The sequence below is a fragment of the Bombus terrestris genome, chromosome 6, assembly GCF_910591885.1.
Source record: "Bombus terrestris chromosome 6, iyBomTerr1.2, whole genome shotgun sequence".
In the NCBI taxonomy this organism is placed as follows: Eukaryota; Metazoa; Arthropoda; class Insecta; order Hymenoptera; family Apidae; genus Bombus; species Bombus terrestris.
In genome coordinates this window covers 14,462,963-14,487,116 of record NC_063274.1, presented here as the reverse complement: position 1 = coordinate 14,487,116, position 24,154 = coordinate 14,462,963, and the positions used below count along the sequence as shown (strand labels likewise).

Sequence of the window (24,154 nt, the reverse complement as noted above, 5' to 3'; positions counted from 1 at the left end):
TTATTATATATTATATAAAAAGTCCATGAGAGTCACATTTATTTTAATTTCATGCAAAAACCTCATTTTTAGGTTCTTGTTTAAAATTGTGCAAATAGGATTTGCATATGTATACATATATATATATATACATTCTTTTTTTTGTTACTAATCTCCTAATTATAATTTTGCTTTATTTCCTAAAACCACCTCTCACTCTTTGCCAAATATTATAAGTATATATATCTATGTGTCTAGACTTCTTAAGACTGCAAATGTTTCTTAGTATGGCCAACAGTTTCTTGCATACATAAATTATATAAAAATTCTACTAGCCCTGTGTGCAATATCTTACATTTAAGAGTATGTAATCAACTTATTGTGATGATTCTATTTTTGTTATTATAATGTGAAGGAGATTTTGAGAAGCAATATATGATTTAAATTACAACAAATGTATTGTTCATGAAAGAGATATAGTGTGGCCATAAACTAAAATGTTAAATAGTGATGTAGACTGATCCAGATGCACTTAGGACCATGAATATGTATATATATACATATACACTTTGAACATTTAAAAAATATAGAAACTATAAATTTATAGTAATATTAACAATAATGTTTTCTCCATCTCTAATCTATCATTGTATAAATATTTACTGATTAAAATTTTGTACAAAAAAATTAAACAGGTTGTTCTAGGAATGTTTGAAATGTACATTAATATCTTAATTATTTAAAGTAGCACTTTTGTGCCAAGAAGTATCACAGGTATCTTCAAATATGTACATATTTCGAAAGACTAGAAGAAGTTTGCCACAAAAGAGCTTAATTGATAAAATAACATAAAAAATGATGGTCATACACGTATCAAATAAAGAATATACATCGTTTTATTTGCTGTGATATCTAGAAACAGATTTGAATTTGGCGGACTATGATCTCTAGAATCAGATCGCCGTTTATTACAAAGTTTCTCTTTAGTATAATCGCTTCTACTATGAGAACGGCTACGAGATGATGATCGTGAATGCTTGCTTCTTGATCTTGACCTCGAACGTGAGCGAGACCGTGACCTTGATTGCGATTTTGACCGTGAATAAGACCTGGAGTGGGATCTAAAATATATATTATATTAAAATCACGATTATATTGAAACTGCCTACAATTTCGAATTTTATTGCTCTTCTCTATCAAGTACATATATTTATTTATATGAATTGTATCAAATTTTCTATTTTTTTTATGAATGTAGCGTAGTATATCTTATACAAAATTTCAAGAGATTTATGGAATAATTGGGCTTGCAAAAATTGCGACAAGTACCCAGGAAAACTATCATAGTTTGCTTCATATTCTGATAAAAGTAAAAATTACAGAAATATTAATATACTACTACAGTTTGTAAAATGGATCTTCATATTTTATAATATTTTCTATTTTTTGCTTAAATGTCAATATATAAGTGTATATATATTATATATATAATAATATATATATAACATATTAATAAAATTAATTTAAATTGCTAATATTACAAATAAAATGCTATATTAATTTTAAAACTAATTATATCTATTTTGTTCCATTATTATTTTAGTTATGTACCATCTTTAACAGTTGTTTGTAGTAGAAGGTTGTAGAGTATGTAATAGTAATACCAGAATGAAGAGAACAGATGAGTACTTATAGAGATGAAATTATATAAATATGTCAAGTATATGGGCGAAGAGTGGCTAGATGAGATGACTCACAGTTTATCTTTTACTGACCATTAGATCTATTATAATAATTTGGCAAAGATAATAAGACGAAGGAAGAATATCAGAGATACCAGTAGTGCTGATGCGCAAAAACTTTCAGTCTAAGGTGATCTCAGTGGTCGTTAGAAGTATCGCAGTATGCAGAACTAGCCACTCCATCGGCCGTGTTTTCCTCTTTTGCTTGTAGTATGCAGAAAGAAACCAGAGAAATGTGGATATTCTATGCTGTAACTACGTAGTATCACAAAGTGAACCCAAGGCGAATCTGATGAGAATCTCAGTAGCAACACGTTTCTCTTACGTATGCCTGTTCAGCGGGGTCTGCTATAAAAATGTCAATATTATATCGATATTGTTCTTGATAATGAAAGCACTTTGGTATAGTATGTAAAATTTTAATATACAAAATTATTTCGTATTTCATTTGTTTTATACTCCAAATATAAAAAAAATAATTTCTTTTAATTAATATATATTAAAGTTTATCTTCTAATATAAACATTCTATTATAAAATGTAACTTACTAAACATTAAAATATATTCAAAGACCCAAACCTTACATAAAATTCATTATTACAAATTACTTTCATTGTACATTTAAGCATATATTTGTTAAATCAAATTCTGCATATATTTCTTGCTTACTTGTCTAATGGTTTTTTGCATGCCATAAAGTTTATGTAAAGTGAATATATTCTATACTTACCTTTTCTTACGAGTATTTCTATGTCGTTGGCAATTTCTAGCATAGTGACCTCTTTCACCACATTCGTAACACCTATCTTCAGGATGAAATAGTTTGCCTACACCTCTTCTGAAATAACTTCTATCTCTTAATCTTCTCCCATTAGATGCTTCCACACGAGCTCGTCTTCCACATATAGTTCTCCCATCAAGTCCTCTTATTGCATCTTCTGCGTCTCTAGCATCTTCAAATTCCACAAAAGCAAATCCAGGTGGGTTTCTAGCTACCCATACATTCCTTAAAGATCCATAATAAGAGAAAGCATCTTCCAATTCTCGTCTTGTTGCACCATTTCCTAAGTTTCCTACATAGACTTTACAATCTGAAGGGTATCTTGGCATCTGAAAAATATATTTTAATAATTTAATACTGAATATATATAAACAATTTCCTTTATTGTTTACTTAATAATGTATTTTAGACAATTAATGAATTTAACTTGTATGCTTTAATGATTTAACTACGACTGTAATATCTATTAATAATATTAAAAAGTATTAAAAGTCATAGCAGTCCTAAAGATTCAGACATTTGTAAACAATATATTATTTCTTTCTACGGAATATTTAATTTCTTTAAAAAATAAAGTATAACATATTCGACAAAATTATACCTTATTCATAGTTGATTAATTTATTGAGCACGAACGTACAACGATATAATATACAAAATTTTCAATTTTTCATACTGAAGAAAAAATTGCATGTCAAGCGCGTCAATTTTTTACATTTAGTATTTCGCCGAAATATAGGGGTTGATTAAAGTCCGGTTTCTATTTAAAAATATAGATGTAAACGATGAAAAATATGGAACTAACTGATATAATTATAATTTAAATATAATATAAATATAACTTCCTTTTTTTCTGTTGTTTTTCAAACAAATAAAACAGATATTGAAAAGACTTAACATTTCCCAATTAAATTATTTCACGTATGTACAATATTAATAGCACAATATTTTAATGATTTCGATTTTACTATTGGTAGAACTGAAATCGATACAGACCATGTTTTAGACGAACTTCACGATACTGTACTACTGTAGCATACTGTACGAATTATACATAATTGAAATTATATATAATTCACGTGTTGACAAAACGTTAGCAAGCGTGATTACGAACTTTATGTGTTGTAATCTATATACATTTATAAAATAATAATTTTAAATTGAAATTTGGGTACTAGTTAAAAATTGTTTAGAATAGTTAAAAATGGCAGTTAGAAAAGCACGTTGTATACGTGAACCAATGCAAAAGTCTATACATGTAAAACATATATCTTCAAAGCAAGTGAATGAAAAAGATAAAAAAGCAATTGTTATCGCACAAGAAATTAAATTTGCTCGATTACTCTCATGTAACGATAAAGTAACTCGAGATAGAGTACTAAAAAATTTAAAAAGATGGTTGATAGTTCGTTCACAAAGTACTCTTGGTAAGATTTGTATTCTTGTATTTGTATTCTTGTTTCCAATTCCAATTAATTCTGAGTTTTGTTTATCTAAATTTATTTATCTAAATTTTATTTATCTATTTATTCGTTATATTATTAGGAAAAGATATACTTAGTATGTTTTTTCTTAGCACTTACAAAGGCGGATTTTATGCGATTATGGAAAGGTTTATTTTATTATATGTGGATGTCAGATAAACCTTTGATTCAAGAAGAACTAGCAGAATCTCTTAGTAAAATTGTACATTGTTTAAAAACTAAAGAGGTAGTATTACTCTATACAGAATGTGTTTTAAGAACATTAGGTATTGAATGGTTTGGTATAGATCAATATAGATTAGATAAATTTTGCATGGTAAGTATTAATATGATACCTTTTTATATAATACACTTATATATACACTCCTTGTTATGAAGATAACCCAGGTGTGCTATCTTTAATTTCTCGATGACGCATGTAAAGTTTTTTGTCTGTAACATATAATATCAAAACATTGTGAGCTCAGAATATGCAGTTCGTTGAAAATAATTAAAAATATTATAAGGTTTAGTGTATAACAAAAAAAATTGTTTTATTTTAAGAACGAAATGCTAACAAGCTCTGTTAATATGTTTAGAAATTGCTCAGTAGCTCACAATCTATCAACGAGTATAGATTAGAGTACAATATTATATAAATTTGTAAGTATGGGACACGGAAAAAAATTAAACGAGTCTTCAAAAAAGCAAATTCTTGAACTAAAACAGCAACAGTTATCAGCAGCAAAAATATCGAAAGTAATAAGAAGAAGTCGTAAAGTAATACACAATTTCTTAAGAAATGTTGAAGATTATAGCAAAAAGAGAAGTACTGATTGACCATCATCGTTATCAGATCGTGATACGCGAGCAATTTTGTGTGTAGCTTCCAACTCGCAGTTAACAACGAAGCAAATAATGGAAAATTCTAGTCTTAGTGCCAGTGTTTCAAGTGTTCAACTATCTTGCAAAATATCAAGAGGCTAAAATTGAAAAAGAAACAACGAAACACAAAGTAGAACATTTATGCTTTGCAAAAGAAAGAATGCATTGGAAAAAGAAATGAAGAAAGGTACTATTTTCATGACATAAGAAAAGAGACAATGTCAGCAATTCGACGACAAATGGGAGGAGGCAGCATTGGGCCGACATCGGTTATTTTGGCAAAACAAGTATTAAGTTCATCAATAGGAGAATGAATAGTGTCTGATACATAAATTTAATCAAAGAATAAATAAATAATCATGCAGAACGCATTTTTGGACCTGATTACATCTTTCAACAAGATAATGCATCTGTACACACATCAAGATTGGTTCAATCATATTTTAATGAAAATAATATATCTATTTTGCCGTAGCCTGCATGCTCCTCGGACCTTAATATTATTGAAAATTGCTGGGCAGAACTTGTTCACGGCGTATACGCGGATGGAAAGTAGTATCAACACGTACAAGAATTAAAAAATGCAATTGTACGCAAATAGGATACGTTAAGTCAAAATTATATCCAGAAACTATATAAATCTATAGCAAATCGTATAATAGAAGTAATAGAAAATAAAGGAGAATGTACCCTTTATTAAATAAGTATATATGTTTGATAAGTAATTATTGTTAGTTACAATTTATGTTGATTATTATTTTCTTATTGTACATGTGTTATCATTTCGTTCTTAAAATAAAATAATTTTTTTTGTTATACACTAAACCTCATAATATTTTTAATTATCTTCAATAAACCGCATATTCTCGACTCATAATGTTTTGATATTATACGTTACAGACGAAAAACTTTACACGCGTGATTGAGAAATTAATGAATTATCTTTTTGACGAGGAGTGTATTAAATTTTTTTATTAATAAATATGTATTTACAGCTAGTTCGAAGAATAATTCGACAGACTTTCCAGAAATGTAAAGAGAATTTATGGGATATTGAATGGATAAAAGATATTTCTGAAATACTTGAAAAGTTATTAGTTGATCCAAAAATATGTCTTGGTTTTACTATGCATATAACAGAAATATATCTAGAAGAACTTGCAAAAGTATGTCATTTTATATTAAATATTGATTTATTGTTAATTTATTAACAAGTTTAATTTTTATAGATTAGTGATGGAAATATACCAGAAAATGTTGTTACAGAATTTATTAAACCATTTATTTCATATCTTATACCTATGGATGATGAAAGACAAATTAAACATGTAATGAGACATATTTTTAGATATCTGATTTTTCAATCAGATATTGGTATGGATTATATGGAAAAATTTAAAGCTTGGAGAAGTGTGAATATTAATGTTTTTTATTATCTTAAAATTTATATGAAATAATTTGTTTATAACTTATACTGACAATAATATGTATTATTGTTTCTATATAGGCTGGTTTTCCTGCTGGTTCTATTGATGCTATGGAAAAAATAGAACTGTCAGATGAAGAAGATAATAATATTACCAGAGACATAGACATTTATCTTGAAAAACAAGTGAAATATAATACAGAGAAACCACTAGATCCTAGAGCTGGTAGAATAGATGTTGAATTGCCACAAATACCTTTTAATCCAAGACAGATAGCTGATTTGTTAAATAAGTATAAATTTCATTCCTTATCAACAACAAAATCACGTAGACAATTACGTCGTCTTATTAAAGAGTATGTATTGTGTGATTATCAATTAAAGAATATATTAAAGACATTAGTAACAAACTAATAAATTGATTAAAATATCTTTGTAGGTTTATAGAATTATCAGATGGTAAAATGCCATTAGGCATTAAGGAAATAAGAATTCCAAAAATGCAAAAGAAAAATACAGATATAAAGTCAGCTGCAGTACGTCTTCTAAAATTTGAGCAGGAATTATATTCGGATACGCTACAAAAAGGGCGCAAAAGGAAAAAGAATAAGCAATTAATACAAGATGAAAGTGATAAATTTAGTGAAGATGAATCAGAAAATATTAACAACGAAACTAACCATGAAGATAATACTGTAGAAATGAATAATGATGAAACTATTAAAAAAAAAAGAAAAATTAAGCATAAATTAGATTTTACTGATAATTTAATAAATACAAATTCGCAAATATTAGATGAAAATAATCTGAGTTTGAAGAAAAGAAAATTTAAGATAAAAGAAAATCAGAATATTTGTAAAACAGATGCAAAAGATAGTAATTGTAAATTAAGAAATAATTCTTCATTATTAATTGAAGATATTGATGAAAATAAGAAAATAAAATTAAAAAAGAACAAGAATATAACTGCCAAAAAACTAAACATTGTTAAACAAGCAAAGAGAAAAAAGTCAACAAAATCAAAAGTTACTGGTAAATGGAATGTTTCTGATAATATAGAACCATCCACTCTTTTGATGGATAATAACAGCACAAAGTCATGTATGGAAATTGATGAAAATTTAGTTACAAGTAACCACGAGCAAAAAAATAATGTATATAGTAAACAACCAACTTGGTTGGTACCTATATTAACAAAATTAGAGAATAAAAAAAATGTAAGTCTTATAGCATTTACTTAAGTTGTATATTTTTGTATTTTTTTTTTTATTTTTTTATAAAATACATACGTATTTACTTTAAAATGGCAATTAAATTTTCAAACTTACTGTCTTTTTTTTATACTGTTTGAAACTATTATAATATGATTATTGACATATATATATATATATATTAATATCTTTATTATCTAGGAAACACCAATAAGCTTAAAAAGAAAACATGAAATAAGTACTACTACAAGTTCTAAAAAACGAGTGAAAATTGCTCTTCACTGTAATACAGCTCAACATACATCTGAATATATTTCACAAATTCGGAAAAGTCCAGCTATACCTTTTGATGCAAACAAGAAACCATTAGCAGGTGTACTAAAAGCAAGTCCTATACCAAGTCCAATTAATCCATTTTATAGAAAAAATATATAAAATGTTTGTTAAATTAATAAATGAAGTAATAATTATTTGTTAATAAAACAAATAAAACTACGATTTTTTCAAATAAATTATTTTTATTAATTATTATTTTTCATATATTATGATGGTTTTTACATATTTTTTGGAAAATTTATAACGCGGGAATAACAATTAACATGCGGGAAATACAGAATATGGGAATACAGAGTTATCTACTTAACTCGTAACCCGTGTTTGCGACATATAAGATGGCAAGTGTCATGTACGTTTACTATCAGTAAATTGCTATTTACTCGCATTTAACTTCTGATTATGGGCATAAAACTATAAATAAGATAGACTTAACATCATTGATAATTATGTATACGTATACTTGACGCTCATCTTAATTGTCTCTGCCAAAACCATTGGAATGATTAAACACATTGACGTCCAACCATCAGGATCATGAACACTCGAATGTTCGGGGCAGCCCGGAAAAAATCGGATGATCTCATGCGGTAACACACGATATACAAATACTATATTTTTTATGCATAGTAGTCTACGGTGCGTGTGACCTTACACTTGTAATTGAAAAAAAATGATTGCAATCATAACTGCGTATTTTAATTATAAACTTATAAACAATTAAGAGAAAACTTTTCATATAATAATATAAACTTAAATGTATTTATTGCATTTACATTTATTTTCATAATACTATACTAAAGTTTCATACATACTTACATTTACATAATAATAAAGTTTCATATATATATTTCTCGCATCATGAAATACATACATATTGGAACAAATATATTATTTTGATTTTTTTATAATTATATTATATATTTATAATTATATAATGATATAAACTGTAATTATATAAAATAAATTATATGATTATATAATTACAATTTATATTATTTTCCTTTCTGTCTATTTTTTTGTGATGACACACACACATTACATGTAACAAATATATATCCTAATGTTTAAGTAACAAAAATATTTAAATGTATTTATGGTTTAAAGATACGTACGTACGAAGTACGTTGAAAATGAAAAGATTAAAGTGTATATTATTATTCAAGCCAAATAAAAAATGATATTTTATTAATAAATTATTTAAAATTCGTAAGCAATTAATATTAATCTATTTGCCTCTTGTCTTAACTGAGGTAAGTAAGATTTTAATACCAATGACAATGAAAGTTTTAGAAAAAGCGAATAATTTAAACATAAAAGTCTTTAAAATTCTTATACAACCTTCTTGTTTGAATACTGTTCATAGAAGTACACTAATACACATATGTTTTTGGCACATGAATTCACTTTTACTTATAACATTTCTATAGCTATAGAAAAATAGAGGATCAGCTACTATTACAAAACCAAATACTTAAAAATTATATTCTATGCATTTCATTCATATATTACATAATATTTTTAGTTTTAATACTAAGTTCCATTACAAATAATTGAAACTTGTAAGATTATATAATTCAGTCAATACGAAAAGTAAAAGATTATATTCCGTACCATTTAAATACATTGAAAAGACACTGAGAAATTTTAAGTGCATAAGTATCTCATACTTTACTTTGATTGAATTTTAAATTTCACAGGATTTTGAAATGTTTCATGAAAGTAATTTTATTTTATATCATATACGTATGTACATTTGTACTTTGAAATATGAGATAATGAGGCACTGTGTCCATCGTTAGCTAGATTGACTTTAATTATGATTCCTAAAAAATATTCAAACTAAATATTATAGTATCATGTAAATTAAAAAATATATATAGATATCTGTCATTATTTAAATACATACATATAATACTGCTTGTATTATTATATCATCATATTATAGATAGATTAAACATCTTCGAAAAATTATAATGCTTAATGCTGCTAAAATTTATGATCATAAAATTCATTAATTATTGCTAAACTACATATCTATCATTCGAAATTAATTATTATTTCATTTTATATTGTTTTTCAATAGTTATAATATAAATTATTGATAAAAAGCAAAATTAAGATTCTTTTTTTAAAATTTGTTACACTATTCAAATTATACCTAATAAAAGTATCGTTATAACACGCATTTGCAACACATTTTAAGAAATTTGTACAATATCTATGGTTTTTAAAGTATAAAAATCATAGCATGCGTGCGCTCAGTGAATTATATTTAATTTAGAACTCTTTTCGTAATATCAAACTATATGTGTTAAATTAATATTATAATCTCTAGTAATAAACTGACTATTTTTATACACATTTCATGCATAAATTTTGTATAAAGTACGTTCCTAAGTAACACAGAAAGTTTTTTGAAAATTGATCTGGTAATTTATATAAATGTAATATTTTAATAGTTTGTAATGTACAATTTTTAAAATGTCTAAAATATTTATATATGACATAAATAATTAGAGTTTTGTACCATTATTATATATTTTGATATTAAATATTGTTAACCTAATTGTATTCTTTATATGTGTTGAGTGCTGGATAAAAAAGGTATTTGAAAATTTGTTAATTTTTTTATGATTGTACTTTAATATTAAATACTTCTTTTCTCAGGCTTTAGAAACAAAAATAAAATATTTTCATATATATAAATCGAAACTATTTTTTATAAATATTAACACTGAATATGAGAAAAGGATACTACATCCTAAACATTTAAGTTAGCAAAATATATTTTTTTAAAAACTTGTCGATATTAGTATCAACTCTCCATAGTTTACAAACTATATCAAGATATAAACAAAATTATGAAAAACAGTAATTTTTAAACCATAGTACATGGTAGAAAAGAATAAATTAAATATTATGATGTATATATGATACATACAATTTTTATTTTCTATAATGAGAACTAAAAAATGTAAAATATAAATTCCTTTTTATAACTCAGTAATCTATGGAGGGCTAATTTTACACAACATTAAAGTATTATAATTTCATAATTCCATCATTTTTTTTATCTAGTACACTATAGTAATACCTTTAATTTATGATATTAGACTAGTATTATTATTATATATTTCAGTCAAATATATTAAATTGTGTTTGTTCTAAATCAACTTTTTTAAATTAGTTCATATTAAATTTATATATTATCTATAAGATAAGTGTTCCCACATATTCTATGCTCTGCTTCGAATTGTCATTATACCACTTAAAATTTCTAATATATAAACTTGTTAAAATTAATATCTTTCATCGATTTTTGAAAATTAAATAAGTTTTAGAAATAATTTAATTTAATATTGGAATTTAATACTGAAATCAATTTGCATTAAATAGTTTAAAATTTTATTAATCATATGTTTTTTGTAAGGAAGTGTGTTCTCCAACGCCAATACCATCCCATTTCAAGTTGATTAAAACCAGTAGTAAAAAATGATAGAGCAATAAAAAAAACTGAATGTACCAGTGTCCATAATTGGAATACTGGTGAAATAATAAGTAAAACTATCATACATCCTGAAATTTAAGAAGAAGATACGATATTTTTAATAGAAATATTATCAAGAATTAGTGAAAATAAGTAGAATAAAATATTACCTGTTAGAATGCTCCAGAAACTAAAGGCGATATGCAAAGGACGTAATTTTGTTAACGGCCAAATTTCAGCAGGAAAAGTTTTCTTTTCATAAAATTGTTTTAAGATTTCTTCTTTATTAAACCACTTTTCTTCTAACCATCGCCTTAATGTTAAATCATCTGTTGGCACATCCGATGATGGTATTCGTTTAATATGAAAATGTACTTCATTTGGTAATTTTCCTTTGATCAAATCTAATTCAGATTGTGGAATATAATCAGGATATGCAATCGTTAAATCATAAACAGCATTGAGATAACTTGCTTGTTGAAGATGTCGAACTAAATAACTGAATCCTGTTGTTTTTGGATGAAGAGTAAAAGAATATTGTGGCAGAACATGTTGCATGGCATATTTGTCAGATTTCTCTTTGCTGTTTTTTGTTAGATCAGTACCCTCAGGAAATATAAGTAATTGAGAGCGCCTATCAAGAGCCACTAAATAATCCAAGGTACGTGACAAACGGTTTTGATCTTCTTCCCAGCGACGAGTTATATAAAGGAAACCATACATTTGCATTATCCATCCTGTTAGATAATGACATTATTTTGTTATGTTATTTAAGAAAAACAAATGGAATAATAATTAAGTTTTTAATGATCATTGTATAAAAATGATGTGGTAGTTATGGTATTATGAAAGGTACGTTATGAATATTTTTGGAATGTGTGGGATTATGATCACTTATCGTATTACCTGGTCCTGGAATATGTCGTATAGGATCCTTTAAAACAAATTTTAATCTATGAGTTGCTACATTAGGTAAACATGCTTGATACATTGCAGCCCACAAAAAATTCCAATCCACCCGTGTTCTATGATTCATTACAAGAACAGCAGATTCATTTGGAGATATATGGTCTCCTGATACCAAAATTTTTACACCAAATACTTTTAAAAGAGCCTAGAATATATTGAAATTATTAATTTATTCATGGTACAATTACATAACTCACATGTAAGGAAATTTTGACTCTGAAACAAAAAAAAAGAAAGAAAAAGAAAAAGAAGACATTTATTTTGCTTACTGTGGAATAAAGTTCCCAACAAGAAAGTAATAGATCACCACATTTTCGAAACTTTGGAGGACTAAAAAATAACAGTGGTAACATAGGGCAAGCAATAAATAGAAAACCAGCCACTATGCTGCTGTACCATAGTGCACAATATAAAGTACCACGTAAAAGTCCACGCATCTCAAATTGTGTCTTAAATATTTAAAGAAATGTGTAATAACATATTTATTTATAACAATTATATGTATAAAGCTTAAAAACTTATCTATTATTATAAAATATATGTACTAGAAATACATACCTTAGAACATTTACTTATAATTAAATCATATATGATATAAAAGAATTAGATAGAAACTTTTGTTCATAACGAAACATTTTTAGTTTATAAAAAAATAGAAAATTTTTATTTTTAAATAATATTTGATATTAAAGAAGTAAGAACAGCAGAAGTATAAGTTTAATGTAAATTAAATTAAATGTTTACAAATTTGCACATATAATATTTTGAATAGTAGAACTTACCTTGTCATGTGTATGTTTTAAATGAACTACTTTTTTCAAGCATTTAATGTTAACTGAAATGTTCTGAAATGTTTTCTTTGGCTTCTCTTCTATCTTACTAGAGGGGCTTCCTCTACTTCACCCCTTTCACCCCATTCTCCACCCAATATCTACTAAGTTCTGGGATGCTGTGTTGGACCATTATTGATCTGTTAAAACAAGGGGAAAGTTCATAATTGTTTTTAAAATTTTGATTTATTTCTACAGTTTCTTCATAAATGTTATAAGAATAAATATTATAACAAAAAGATATATCTGTGTATATGCAGTAGAATAGATCTTTGTCATTTGTTTTTACTTTTTTGTTTTATGATTATGTTGATGATCTGAACTTTCTACTTAAGTTTGTTTTACTAATACAAAAATATATATTTACATAAATTAAAATGAACAAAAAAATATAACTAAGATAGTTTAATATATTTTTATTAAGGTAGAAAATTTATCAATTATTAGCATAAAAATTGTTACAAATTATACAAATAAAATATTATAGATAATAATGAAAGTTTATTTTAATTGTAATGCCAAAAGTAACCGCATTTATAAATATTTAGGGGACAAATCACTTGAAATTTACACTTTTTATAAGGTTTATAAAATTTAATTATACAAAAATGTTTGTATGACTTTTTATATTATAAATTTTACTTAGAAGATGTATACAATGAATATCATTAATAATAAATTCTATAAATTCTTTTAAGAAAATAACTAAATCCAGGCGCTTCAATGTATATACCGTTTTCTATATATGTAAAATATTATTTGCTAAATTGTACAACTAAAGTATATATTTCTAACTTACAAAACCTTGCACTAGTGATGTACATTTTTTATGCAGATCTTTACAAATTACACTCTTTCATAAAATTTAAATTAAAAGATTTACAATACATACTGCAATAGATAAAATATTTTGAAAATTGTTTAGTACCTATGTTTCATATAATAATTGATTATAAATTGTTTGATGTTAACGTTTAGATTAAACTGTGATATAGTTGTTTTTATCTGTATATGTATACGGAAATAGTATAACTATTGATATAGGTGTGATGTACAAATACATTATTTTTCACTATGAACTATATCCTGAGTACTTGTCAAGAAGTTTACTCGCTTCCGTATGTACTTTTTCATCATCAGCTGATACAATTGGTTTTTCTAAAATTTCTTTTAATGAATCAATTGCACATGTATATTTCTTTAAAGCAATATAACATTTACTAATGTACAACTGAGTGTATGGGTTTGTACTTCCAAGCCTTGCTGCAGTTTCAAAACAAATGAGTGTTTCTTCAAAAGAAACATTTGGAATTTCAAATAATGTTGCTACCTGTAAAGAGTACAAGAAAATTTAAGCTATTTAGTATTAAATTGTAATACTATATAAAAATAATATTTTGTATATATCAAAATTTTTTAGTAAATTAAATTAGAAGTTAAACCTTTTTCTCGATCCAACTTAAATTAGCAATTTCATATTTAAATCTTCCTAGAAGATAATGTAATCCAAAGTCATCTGGTTGCATTTCTACAGCCAGTTCTATATATTTCTTAAAAACAATGCCATTCTTTATTTTGTCTGGCACTGATAAATAGTCTCCATGTATTCCTACAAGAATAGCATACCACTTATACAGATCTGCATTTCGATTTTCAATAATTCTCTCACACTGTTGAATACCTATTAAAAATATTATTTGTTTTCATTACATTATGCAAAAATAAACAAATATATTGTACTTACCTTCAAGAATGATTAACTTTCTAATGTTCTTATCAATTTGTGTTTCTGCATAACTGTAGCTAGCTCTTGCAAATCTCCATACTACTTCTACATTGTCTGGCTGGGATTTCGCTAATGTTTGCAATATATAGTAAGTCTTGACATCAAATTGATCATATGGTTGTTCATCAATCTCCTTAAGTATTGTATCCAGCTGGTTCAGTTCGTCTGAGATCCTATATTACTCAACATATAATCTCTTCCTTTTACACTTTTAAAATAATGTTACTCGCCAAAATGATCAAATTCTAATTTTCCAAATTAGTACAAGTAATCACATGCTTAAATCACGAATTAAATAGTATAATTTGAATATTCTTAAGATGTTTCTTCAGGAAGTGGATTCACATTTTTACTAGAATAAATTATAAATCCTCGTACGTGTTATTTATATAAGTTTAACATATATTTATATTACTTTACCAACCTCAAGTCACTATCGCTAACAATACTTTCACCATCGGAACAATCATAGAATTCATCATCTCCAATATCAGTTGTTGTTGAAAAAACATCAATATCTGTATCATTATCTAAAGTATAGGTACTATCATTAGAGTTAAATTTTCGTGAAATTTTTCTTTTCTTTTTCTGTTGCTTTAGTTGTAACCTTAAATGAATCAAAATAATAATATATGTCAAAATAGTTATTAACTTTATAGGATAATACATAAATTTAAGAAATATTTATGTAAATATTTCATATCAAAACAATATTATTACCTTAAAGCTTCTAATTCTGTTTCTAATTCATCAATTCTTTTATTGGCAGCATCTAAGTCAGAAATTGTTGTGTTATATCGTTGATTTGCCAAAATTTTACGGTAAATAAAAATACTAGCTGCACTTATAACACCAACGGTTACACCGATGGCAGTAGCAATTAAATTATTATGCATTATGCTGTAAATATAGTATATATTAATATGTTAAAGAATCTAATTCCATATTACTATTTTTTATTAAATAAATAATATATATAAATGCATAAAAAAAAGTTAGAAATTCTGTAAGTAGCATAAACATAGTAAAATACCGTTATTTCTCTGGGTTTCTTACTATAAATTATATTCAAAATTATATAAATTATCCACGACTATCATTCATTAATACACAATAACCATGTCCATAAAACAAACATTTTACTATCTCAATAAAAGAGAAACATATGTTCTTTCAAGTTACGCATATAAATCGTTTTTTCCTTTTTTCTATAAAATGTTGATCACGCGTCACAGAAACCACATTGTATACCGGCAATTAAGAGTTTCTTCGGCAAATGAATACTTAATTCAATTTCCGTTAAAAATCCGACTTTATTACTCAACCGTTTGCTAACGATATATAAATATAATGTTCTTTTTAAGTTCAAAGTACAAAATGATTTAAAACTCAAATTATAGAGCATGAACAACTACAATACGATTTGCTATACACGCATGCATATATATACATGTATATACATACAATACTTCTGTTATTTACATACATTCACGTGATTCTAAATCAATTCATCATATTTCACGAACATGAATTTCATGAAATATAACTATAACTTCAACTTTTTAATCGAGTAATTTTAAGATTAAGGGGAAAGAAAGAAATTCCATTACATCGTAAATTACAATATTTATACAATATGTATCTATACATACAGTAGACACTTCCTTTTTATTATTAAATACATGTTCCTCCTTATGTAATAAATAGATGTATGTATTTCAATAAATTTAACATAAGTAGATAATATTGTATATACAGGTAATATTATTCAACCAAACAGTATGGTAATTACTATATTGCAAATATTTATGCATTTATGGAAAAATAAAATGTATAAAAGTATACAAAACGCGGAATTGTACAAATGTCCATAATTTAATAGCTATACATACATATGTATATTTATATGTACGTACATATTTGAATATTTAATATAATGTAATTTTGTATTTCATAAAAGAAATGTAATTTAATAACGATTACAAATTATAATCATTACATTATCATATTAAAAGGCAAACATACTTTTAATACTAATTTGCATGTTTTTTATATACTTATAGTTAGGATATGAAATTACAGAAAAAAGATAAGGAATAACTATAATTATGTATGTAATTTGAATTTATGTAAATAAATGACGTCAAAACTTTCATATTATTCCTCCTAATATTTTTTCAAAATTATTTCATAAAAATATAGGGCTTTCTTTACAATAGGATAATAATAAGTAATGAAATAATTAAATGTAATTTTGCAACATTAATGGGATATTTTGTTATCTATGTTTCGCCAAATTATTAATTTTTTTATCAATTAAAATATAAACTGAATAAATTTAAGAAAAATCGTACAAAAGTAATTATAAAATTGTAAAATATTATATCAGTTATGTATTATAATATCCACATTGATAATATAAAAATTGATATAGAACAAGGGAATCATATATATTCTTATTTTTATAACATAACTATACCATATATTTAGATATGTAGGAATAAATGAAATCCTCTTCTTCATTCTAAGAAAAAATATGTTTATTAACATATAAATGTATTTATATATTTATATATATTTTTAATGGATAAATATTTAAAATTGAATAAAATTTAATTATACCTAGCAACTTTGGCATCGCATATATATGTATATATATATATCGTATATACACATGTACATATGTATGTGTCGGTGTGTGTATGTATCATCTATTAAATACTTTATTAAAATGTTAAATTTTAAATTTTTCCAATAAAAGACTGTATACGTTTTATTACTGATATTATAATTTTAATTTATTTATTTCATTTAACATTTGCACTATGATTTGGAGGCTTTTTCCTACATGCCTATTATGTACTCTAATTTTTAAAATTTGATATGATATTTATCTTTGGAATAGTTAATATTATTGTCATGCTACCAAATTATGTATTATAGACAAAGCTCCTTAAAAATTTATTGTTACATAATAGTCATTAAAAAGTGCACTATTATTAAATTTTCTAGAAACTGATAAGTATATAATATTATGATATGAACACATTTACATAATACGTAAATAATACTTATGATTATATAATATTATATGATTATAATATCAGAAAAATATGTCAACAAAATTTAAATACATTGATAAAATAAACTTTGTTTTTTGTTTACATATGGTTTAAATTTTTAATATATGATAAAAGAAATATATATAACAATACCTGTCACTAATGTTTCATATTTCAAATATATGTAATTTTTTACATAAAGAATTTGTAATAAAGATATTTTTTCACACACACAAAAAGACTATACAATGAAAATAGCATTAACAAAGTATAGCCTTTCTAGTCTTTCTATTATGAAAAATTTTGTTATTTCAACGGAAAATTCGATCATTTAATAAGTATTAGAAGATAATAATAAATTATTATCCTTTTCTATTCGAAGCAACAAAGATAACATATTGATATCATTTATTTGTTTTATGAATCAACCTTGGTTGATACAATTAATCAAATATTTTTTGTCTTATTTTAAGTAAACTTTCAATATATAGGACGAGCTTCATTTTTTATAGCAAAATAAAAGATTACTATAACAAAGAAATAAAATATTTAACGCATATCGGTCTCAATCAATAATTTTAAATAAGTCAAAATAATTAATTAAAATTTGATTAAATACATTTCTGTCTTTCTTTACCTAACATGTAAATAATATATAATACGTAACATATTAATAAACAATATAAAATATACAAAACTATGTATACATGTAACAGAAAATAGAATTACAATTTCGTATTGATATTAGTTTGTGAAGATATATAAAAAAAATGTTATATTATTGAACGCAAAAGCATTTTTCAAACTCTTATAATATAGATTATGATCTTAGATTATTATGATAGTTAATTATGACGTTTTAGCGTTGCTTAAAGCACAATTTTAATGCTATTTTAAGATCTAAAATATAACTTCTCTACCTAAGAAATAAATATAACTAATAATTTTTCAGTTAACCCGTATAATACAAATTTTTGAAAGATATACTATTCAATAATATGTTATAATAATTTAAATAAATATTTTACATAAACTATATTTGCATATTCAACATAGATCATAAAATATATCTTTTTAATGATGAAGAATTTACTAATTAGATGAAATTATTTAAACAATCATTTAATTAACTATGTTAATATACTGCATGTAAATGAGGTACCTTATAGAATACGTAAAATCTCGTTTCAACTTTTTAATTGTGAAACTCGACCACATTAACCTTAAATTATGCGAACGATATAAAACGATTACATAGAATCTATAATATTATTGTATCGTTTTTTTCATTATCACAGATTGTTTTGGTGGTAGGCCTACTCCCAATATTAAGTTTTAAAGGCCTACAATGGACTAGTAAATTTTAACAGAATCTGACTGATTTCATTCTACACATACAAACCAACATCATGTTTCTAATGTTGGGAAAAGTCTTGTTAGCACAAAATAAGCTACATCGTAGTTACTCCAATATGTTGTATGTGCTGCTAATGTGTAAAAATAATTTCTTCCTAAACTTGCTCGAAGTACATAATCCAATCGTTCTGTTAATTCTAACAAAAAGAGTAAAAAAATATTGAATTATATACCTTTTATTGAATAACTTTTATCATTATTAGATTAATTAAAAAATTAATGTAATATTTTTACCTTGACCTGGTTGGATAGGTGCAGAAACATCTTTTTTAACATTCCAACCAGCACGGACTAAGCCCCAAAGACTCCAACCTTTGTCTGGTGCACGATTAGACATATCTACTGAATTTTCTTCTTTTTCATCATTATCTGCTATTAAATATTTTAAATTAAAAATGAATAGAATAATCTGAAAATAAATAGAAACTATCTGATATACCTATAAGAGAACAATTTTGGTCAGCATTATTCATTGTTGGTGGTGACTGCTCTGTTTGTTGACCATCAACTCCTCCATATGGTGGAATTAGAACAGGTTCAATTTTGCTATATCCCCTTTCTAAAAGTGGCTCCATTCTATAAGCTACAGGATCAGACCAGTGAAATATATTGTAAAATCTTTTGCATAAACCTTGAGGCATCACATCTGTTTTGTTGGATGGAGAAGGTGTACGTAATACAAGAAATACTGATAATGGGGAACCCAAACAAAATAAATTTTCAATCTGCAATTATGAAAATATTTAAACTAAAATTCTTTAATATTACATTATATTGAATTATTCTTATTGTATATAAATATCTTATATTGTATAAATAATATACAATTAGTAATAACACTTACAGGGAATTGTAATCGTTGTTTTAAAACTTCTTGCGTTTCTGGAGATGGAGGTCTTGTATCTGGAGCCATCCAGCCTGTGACAATGTCATAAACAATTACACATCCCAAAGAATGTGCTAAAATTGAAACTTTCCCTTTCCAACCAGGATGACGACTAGTAAACATAAAGTATAATCTATTTAACTCTTTTTGTAATCCAGCTCTTACTTCCCCTCCATAAAGAGGACTTGTGTAGTAGAGAATATCCATTGCTGATGTATTTAACAAGTGTCGTATGCTTACCACACTAAAGGGCGTGATAGCCTCTACTATACCTAAAATAATTTTCATTAAATACAAGATGCTATTAAAAAAATGTAAAAATTTAAATATTAGTTAGAGAAATTGTACATCAGTTTTTTACCTCCATCAAGCTTTAACGATGAACGCCATTCCACAGGGAAAAATTCTATTCTATAGTTAGAGTTAGGAAAATATTTTTGTTTCAACCAATCTACACAGTCTCTAAACCTATTTAAATATTAAATACAATAGATTAATTTCTTAAAACTTTTATATGATATCAATTGCATATAGTATATTATAATCGTTAATTATATTTTCTACATACAATGTTGTATTACGAATAATTTTTCCAGTATCTCCTTTTTGACCAATTCCATGAACTACAAAAATTATATGATCAATATCATGAGGTTTATCTTCCTTTACAGCAGCGATTTTATATCCTCTTCTTAGTTGATAACCTGTTGCTATAAAAACCATTATAATTAATGCATCCTTTTTTAATAATAATTATATATTTTTAAAATACTTACTTTTTGCAAAACCTAATTTTGATGTAACACTACGCATTAATTTTTTATGTCTATATTCGCTATATAATACTACATCATTTATACTATGCCAGTCAACATGAAATTCAGAAAAATGTTCCGTGTGTAATACTAGAAATATAAAAATTTAATTCCTTATTATATTACATTGTATATATACTATTACAGAAAATAATATATAATCAAAAGCAAAATTCATACCTTCGTAAGAGTGAGAAGGTGTATCATATGTTGAAGTGGATTGACCAGAATTTTGCTTTTGAAAAAGATTAAGATGAACTTCTTCTATAATTTTAGCTTGTTCTGCCTCTAAAGGTAACCAACTACCATCATAATACCATGTCCCTCTCATAATTTCCCATTCTTCACCTTCAAATCAAATTAAAACTGATGATTACATTTATTTAAACAAAACCATATACATACAATATATGTGTAGCTATTTAATTGATTAAAAATTTAATGAAGTATTTTTTTAATTATTTAATGAAATATCTTTAATTTAAAAATGAAAAAATCATAAAAATATTTTTGTGCATAAAACTTTCTTTATCTCAAATACACATAGAAATTGAAAAAAAATTACAATACAATATACATATAACATTCACCCTATACTCTGATTACATTAATCATGGTTAAATGAAATTAATTATAATAGATTTAAGATAACAAATTGATTGATTTTTATGGTAGACATAATAATTAGTACCCATAAAAAAAAGTGAACGTTATTACTCAAATTAAATTAACATATTATATACAATAAAGAAATTTGTAATTTATTTAGAATGTGAAATGTAATATGAAATAATTAAATATAAGTTTGAATTATTTTAGTTATTTTATATTTTGTTAAATTATATTTAAAAAATAATGATATATGAGATTGAAGCTAAATAAAACATATACCTGTACAATATATTGAAACACATTTCATTTTATCTAGTTCCACATCGTACATTCCTCCTCTAACTACAATTTTTTCAACAGAAGGTGGATTGTTGGTTATATTATTACTTTTACTAAGGAAATTTTGATAATTTTGCCAAGCATATTCAATTCTTAAGCTATCATATCCACAGAATTCTACCCATCTTTTATCTACACCATCTCTATAAAACCATCGTATTTGTTCTGCAGTTAAAGGTTCTGCATATGTTAATTCATTTATTATATTTTGTGAGTTATCCTTTGAATTTAATTCTCTGGTAGTTTCTGGAATTCCTTTAAACATTAAAATTTGGAATTAAAATAAAATAAATTTAGCATGGTACATATAATTTTTGTTATTTAATAAAATGTAAAACTTACTAAAAACTTTGGTTAAAAAGATATAATGTTATAGTTTTTAATCTTTCAGTTTATTATTTACAAACAATATCAAATTATATAACATGCAATAACAAAAAATGTGAAATAAGAGATTCACACACAGTCATTATTAGTATATTTTAATTTAATAAATTGTAATACATGAGAATTGCTAAATTTCTATAGGTTTCATTAAATTATGTTAAAATGAGTTTCAGGTTTATTAGATATGATAAACATATAGAAAGTTTTTTTTTATCAGATATTATAGATATTACAATTTGCAGTAACTTTGCATAATTTTCAAATTCTTCTTTATATCGACTGCGCGTATCGAATACATATGTAGATACTTATACGTATTATAGATATTCTGAGCATACGAATTGCTCCTTATTGACGACAGATGCACTAAATAATAAATTCTTTTAATAGTTCGCTAAATTTGTATAATGAATAATGTTTAAATTATTTGCAAAGACAATCTTAAATAATTGATAACTTTACCTTCGCAATTTTGAGATTCCAGAGGTGTTTCACTAAAAGGATCAATTTCAATCTTGTCAGACATCCTGTCACTTACGTAATAATTACAGGATATTTTCTAAATCATCTGATTAAAAAATTTTGCAATATTTTATGTCATATTAATTTTTTTGTAACATCTGACACGTATAAAGAGCAACAATCTTTATCAAAATTAACGTTAGACACTATTGAACACTTGTCATTGATAAAAATTTAATTATAACACAAAATCCACAGTCTGTCAGTAGAAAATATTATAAATTGTTTTATTAGTATTTATAAAGGATAATTCCTATGACGGTATCGTTGATTAAAATATAAAGGTGTCTCGTTCACGAGCAAATGCAACGTTGAGAGCTGATTGACGAATTGGCAATCGTTCTCTACAGTAGTTGGACGTTATCTCAAATCTGATTTTTAGGACTTGGGTCTCACAAACAAATTTATTCACGTTTTGTTATCTTATATAATTTCAATTTCGTACTTCGTCAAAACCACTGCATTTAATGGTAGACAGCTGATGTATAAACGCAATGCGTAAAACAGTATGCGATATGTACAATTCATACGTACTTTTATATTACTATGTACCAGTCTATATGTATATAGAGATATATAGTTTTATATATATATATATATAGATGTATGCATAAGCGCATATATTTACGAATGATTGGATACAACGTGCTTATTGCTAATGCATATGAATCATGTAAAAAATAAAAAATAAATTGAAACGTATTACTATATATATACAACTTGTTTGTAAAATTTACATTTATATATAAGTCTAATATTTATTAAATACAATATAATATATTTTATAAAAATTGCATATTTTTCATTTTTTATATTTAATTATTACATTTAATGTAATGTTATATTGAACTTAATTTGAATACACACTATCATTTGCCTTAATTTTTATAATAGAATGATAATTTCATCTTGTACAAACCAGATTCTTTTACAGATTTATTTATGCGCAAATTGAAAACGTACATTATGAAAAATATGCATATAAAATGTTAGTTTTTCCAATTGTCTCTTATGTATTATGCAAAAGAATTATTGGTTATTTTATATACAATGTGTTACCTCATCATTCACTCTCATTGGTACTAGGTAAATAATTATTGATTTCTTAGATAAATTTTTAAATAGAATTAGATAATATTAAATACATCTTTTGTGTAACATACATATAAATATAATTTAAAAAAATTTGATTTATTCTATTAATAATACTTTCGCATTAC

General features: G+C 25.1%; 5 protein-coding genes across 7 annotated transcripts; 1 reads left to right on the top strand and 4 right to left on the bottom strand.

The window, feature by feature from the left end:
• Positions 1 to 857: 857 nt before the first annotated feature.
• On the bottom strand, positions 858 to 3,417 carry LOC100642569 (serine/arginine-rich splicing factor 7). The gene is given in 4 exon segments (XM_012309638.2): positions 858 to 913; positions 916 to 1,100; positions 2,452 to 2,831; positions 3,104 to 3,417. Coding segments are annotated over 4 exon segments (612 nt in total). The 5' UTR covers positions 3,113 to 3,417; the 3' UTR covers positions 858 to 875.
• Positions 3,418 to 3,497: 80 nt separating this feature from the next.
• LOC100642691 (ribosomal RNA processing protein 1 homolog) lies at positions 3,498 to 7,999 on the top strand. The gene is made up of 7 exons (XM_003396179.4): positions 3,498 to 3,929; positions 4,079 to 4,302; positions 5,846 to 6,016; positions 6,080 to 6,262; positions 6,358 to 6,632; positions 6,716 to 7,493; positions 7,689 to 7,999. The coding sequence occupies exons 1-7, from the start codon at positions 3,707 to 3,709 to the stop codon at positions 7,920 to 7,922; spliced, it is 2,088 nt and encodes a 695-aa protein (XP_003396227.2). The 5' UTR covers positions 3,498 to 3,706; the 3' UTR covers positions 7,923 to 7,999.
• A 3,206-nt stretch (positions 8,000 to 11,205) lies between these two features.
• Positions 11,206 to 13,277, bottom strand: LOC100642961 (lysocardiolipin acyltransferase 1). The gene is made up of 5 exons (XM_003396181.4): positions 13,062 to 13,277; positions 12,549 to 12,728; positions 12,217 to 12,424; positions 11,481 to 12,047; positions 11,206 to 11,399 (listed from the first exon to the last, which is right to left on the bottom strand). The coding sequence occupies exons 2-5, from the start codon at positions 12,714 to 12,716 to the stop codon at positions 11,236 to 11,238; spliced, it is 1,107 nt and encodes a 368-aa protein (XP_003396229.1). The 5' UTR covers positions 12,717 to 12,728; positions 13,062 to 13,277; the 3' UTR covers positions 11,206 to 11,235.
• A 482-nt stretch (positions 13,278 to 13,759) lies between these two features.
• Positions 13,760 to 16,342, bottom strand: LOC100643079 (regulator of microtubule dynamics protein 1). Of its 2 annotated transcripts, none has more exons than XM_003396182.4 (6): positions 15,929 to 16,342; positions 15,616 to 15,795; positions 15,320 to 15,502; positions 14,854 to 15,068; positions 14,552 to 14,790; positions 13,760 to 14,439 (listed from the first exon to the last, which is right to left on the bottom strand). In XM_003396182.4, the coding sequence occupies exons 2-6, from the start codon at positions 15,789 to 15,791 to the stop codon at positions 14,182 to 14,184; spliced, it is 1,071 nt and encodes a 356-aa protein (XP_003396230.1). In that variant the 5' UTR covers positions 15,792 to 15,795; positions 15,929 to 16,342; the 3' UTR covers positions 13,760 to 14,181. The 2 variants fall into 2 exon arrangements, with proteins under 2 accessions (XP_003396230.1, XP_012165031.1); XM_012309641.3 differs by having other exon boundaries at positions 14,552 to 14,718.
• Positions 16,343 to 19,139: 2,797 nt separating this feature from the next.
• LOC100643199 (phospholipase DDHD1) lies at positions 19,140 to 23,601 on the bottom strand. Of its 2 annotated transcripts, none has more exons than XM_003396183.4 (10): positions 22,875 to 23,601; positions 21,966 to 22,280; positions 21,255 to 21,422; positions 21,036 to 21,164; positions 20,828 to 20,969; positions 20,621 to 20,727; positions 20,218 to 20,531; positions 19,813 to 20,098; positions 19,608 to 19,745; positions 19,140 to 19,510 (listed from the first exon to the last, which is right to left on the bottom strand). In XM_003396183.4, the coding sequence occupies exons 1-10, from the start codon at positions 22,936 to 22,938 to the stop codon at positions 19,365 to 19,367; spliced, it is 1,809 nt and encodes a 602-aa protein (XP_003396231.1). In that variant the 5' UTR covers positions 22,939 to 23,601; the 3' UTR covers positions 19,140 to 19,364. The 2 variants fall into 2 exon arrangements, with proteins under 2 accessions (XP_003396231.1, XP_012165032.1); XM_012309642.3 differs by having other exon boundaries at positions 19,608 to 19,742; positions 22,875 to 23,600.
• Between the last annotated feature and the right edge of the window lie 553 nt (positions 23,602 to 24,154).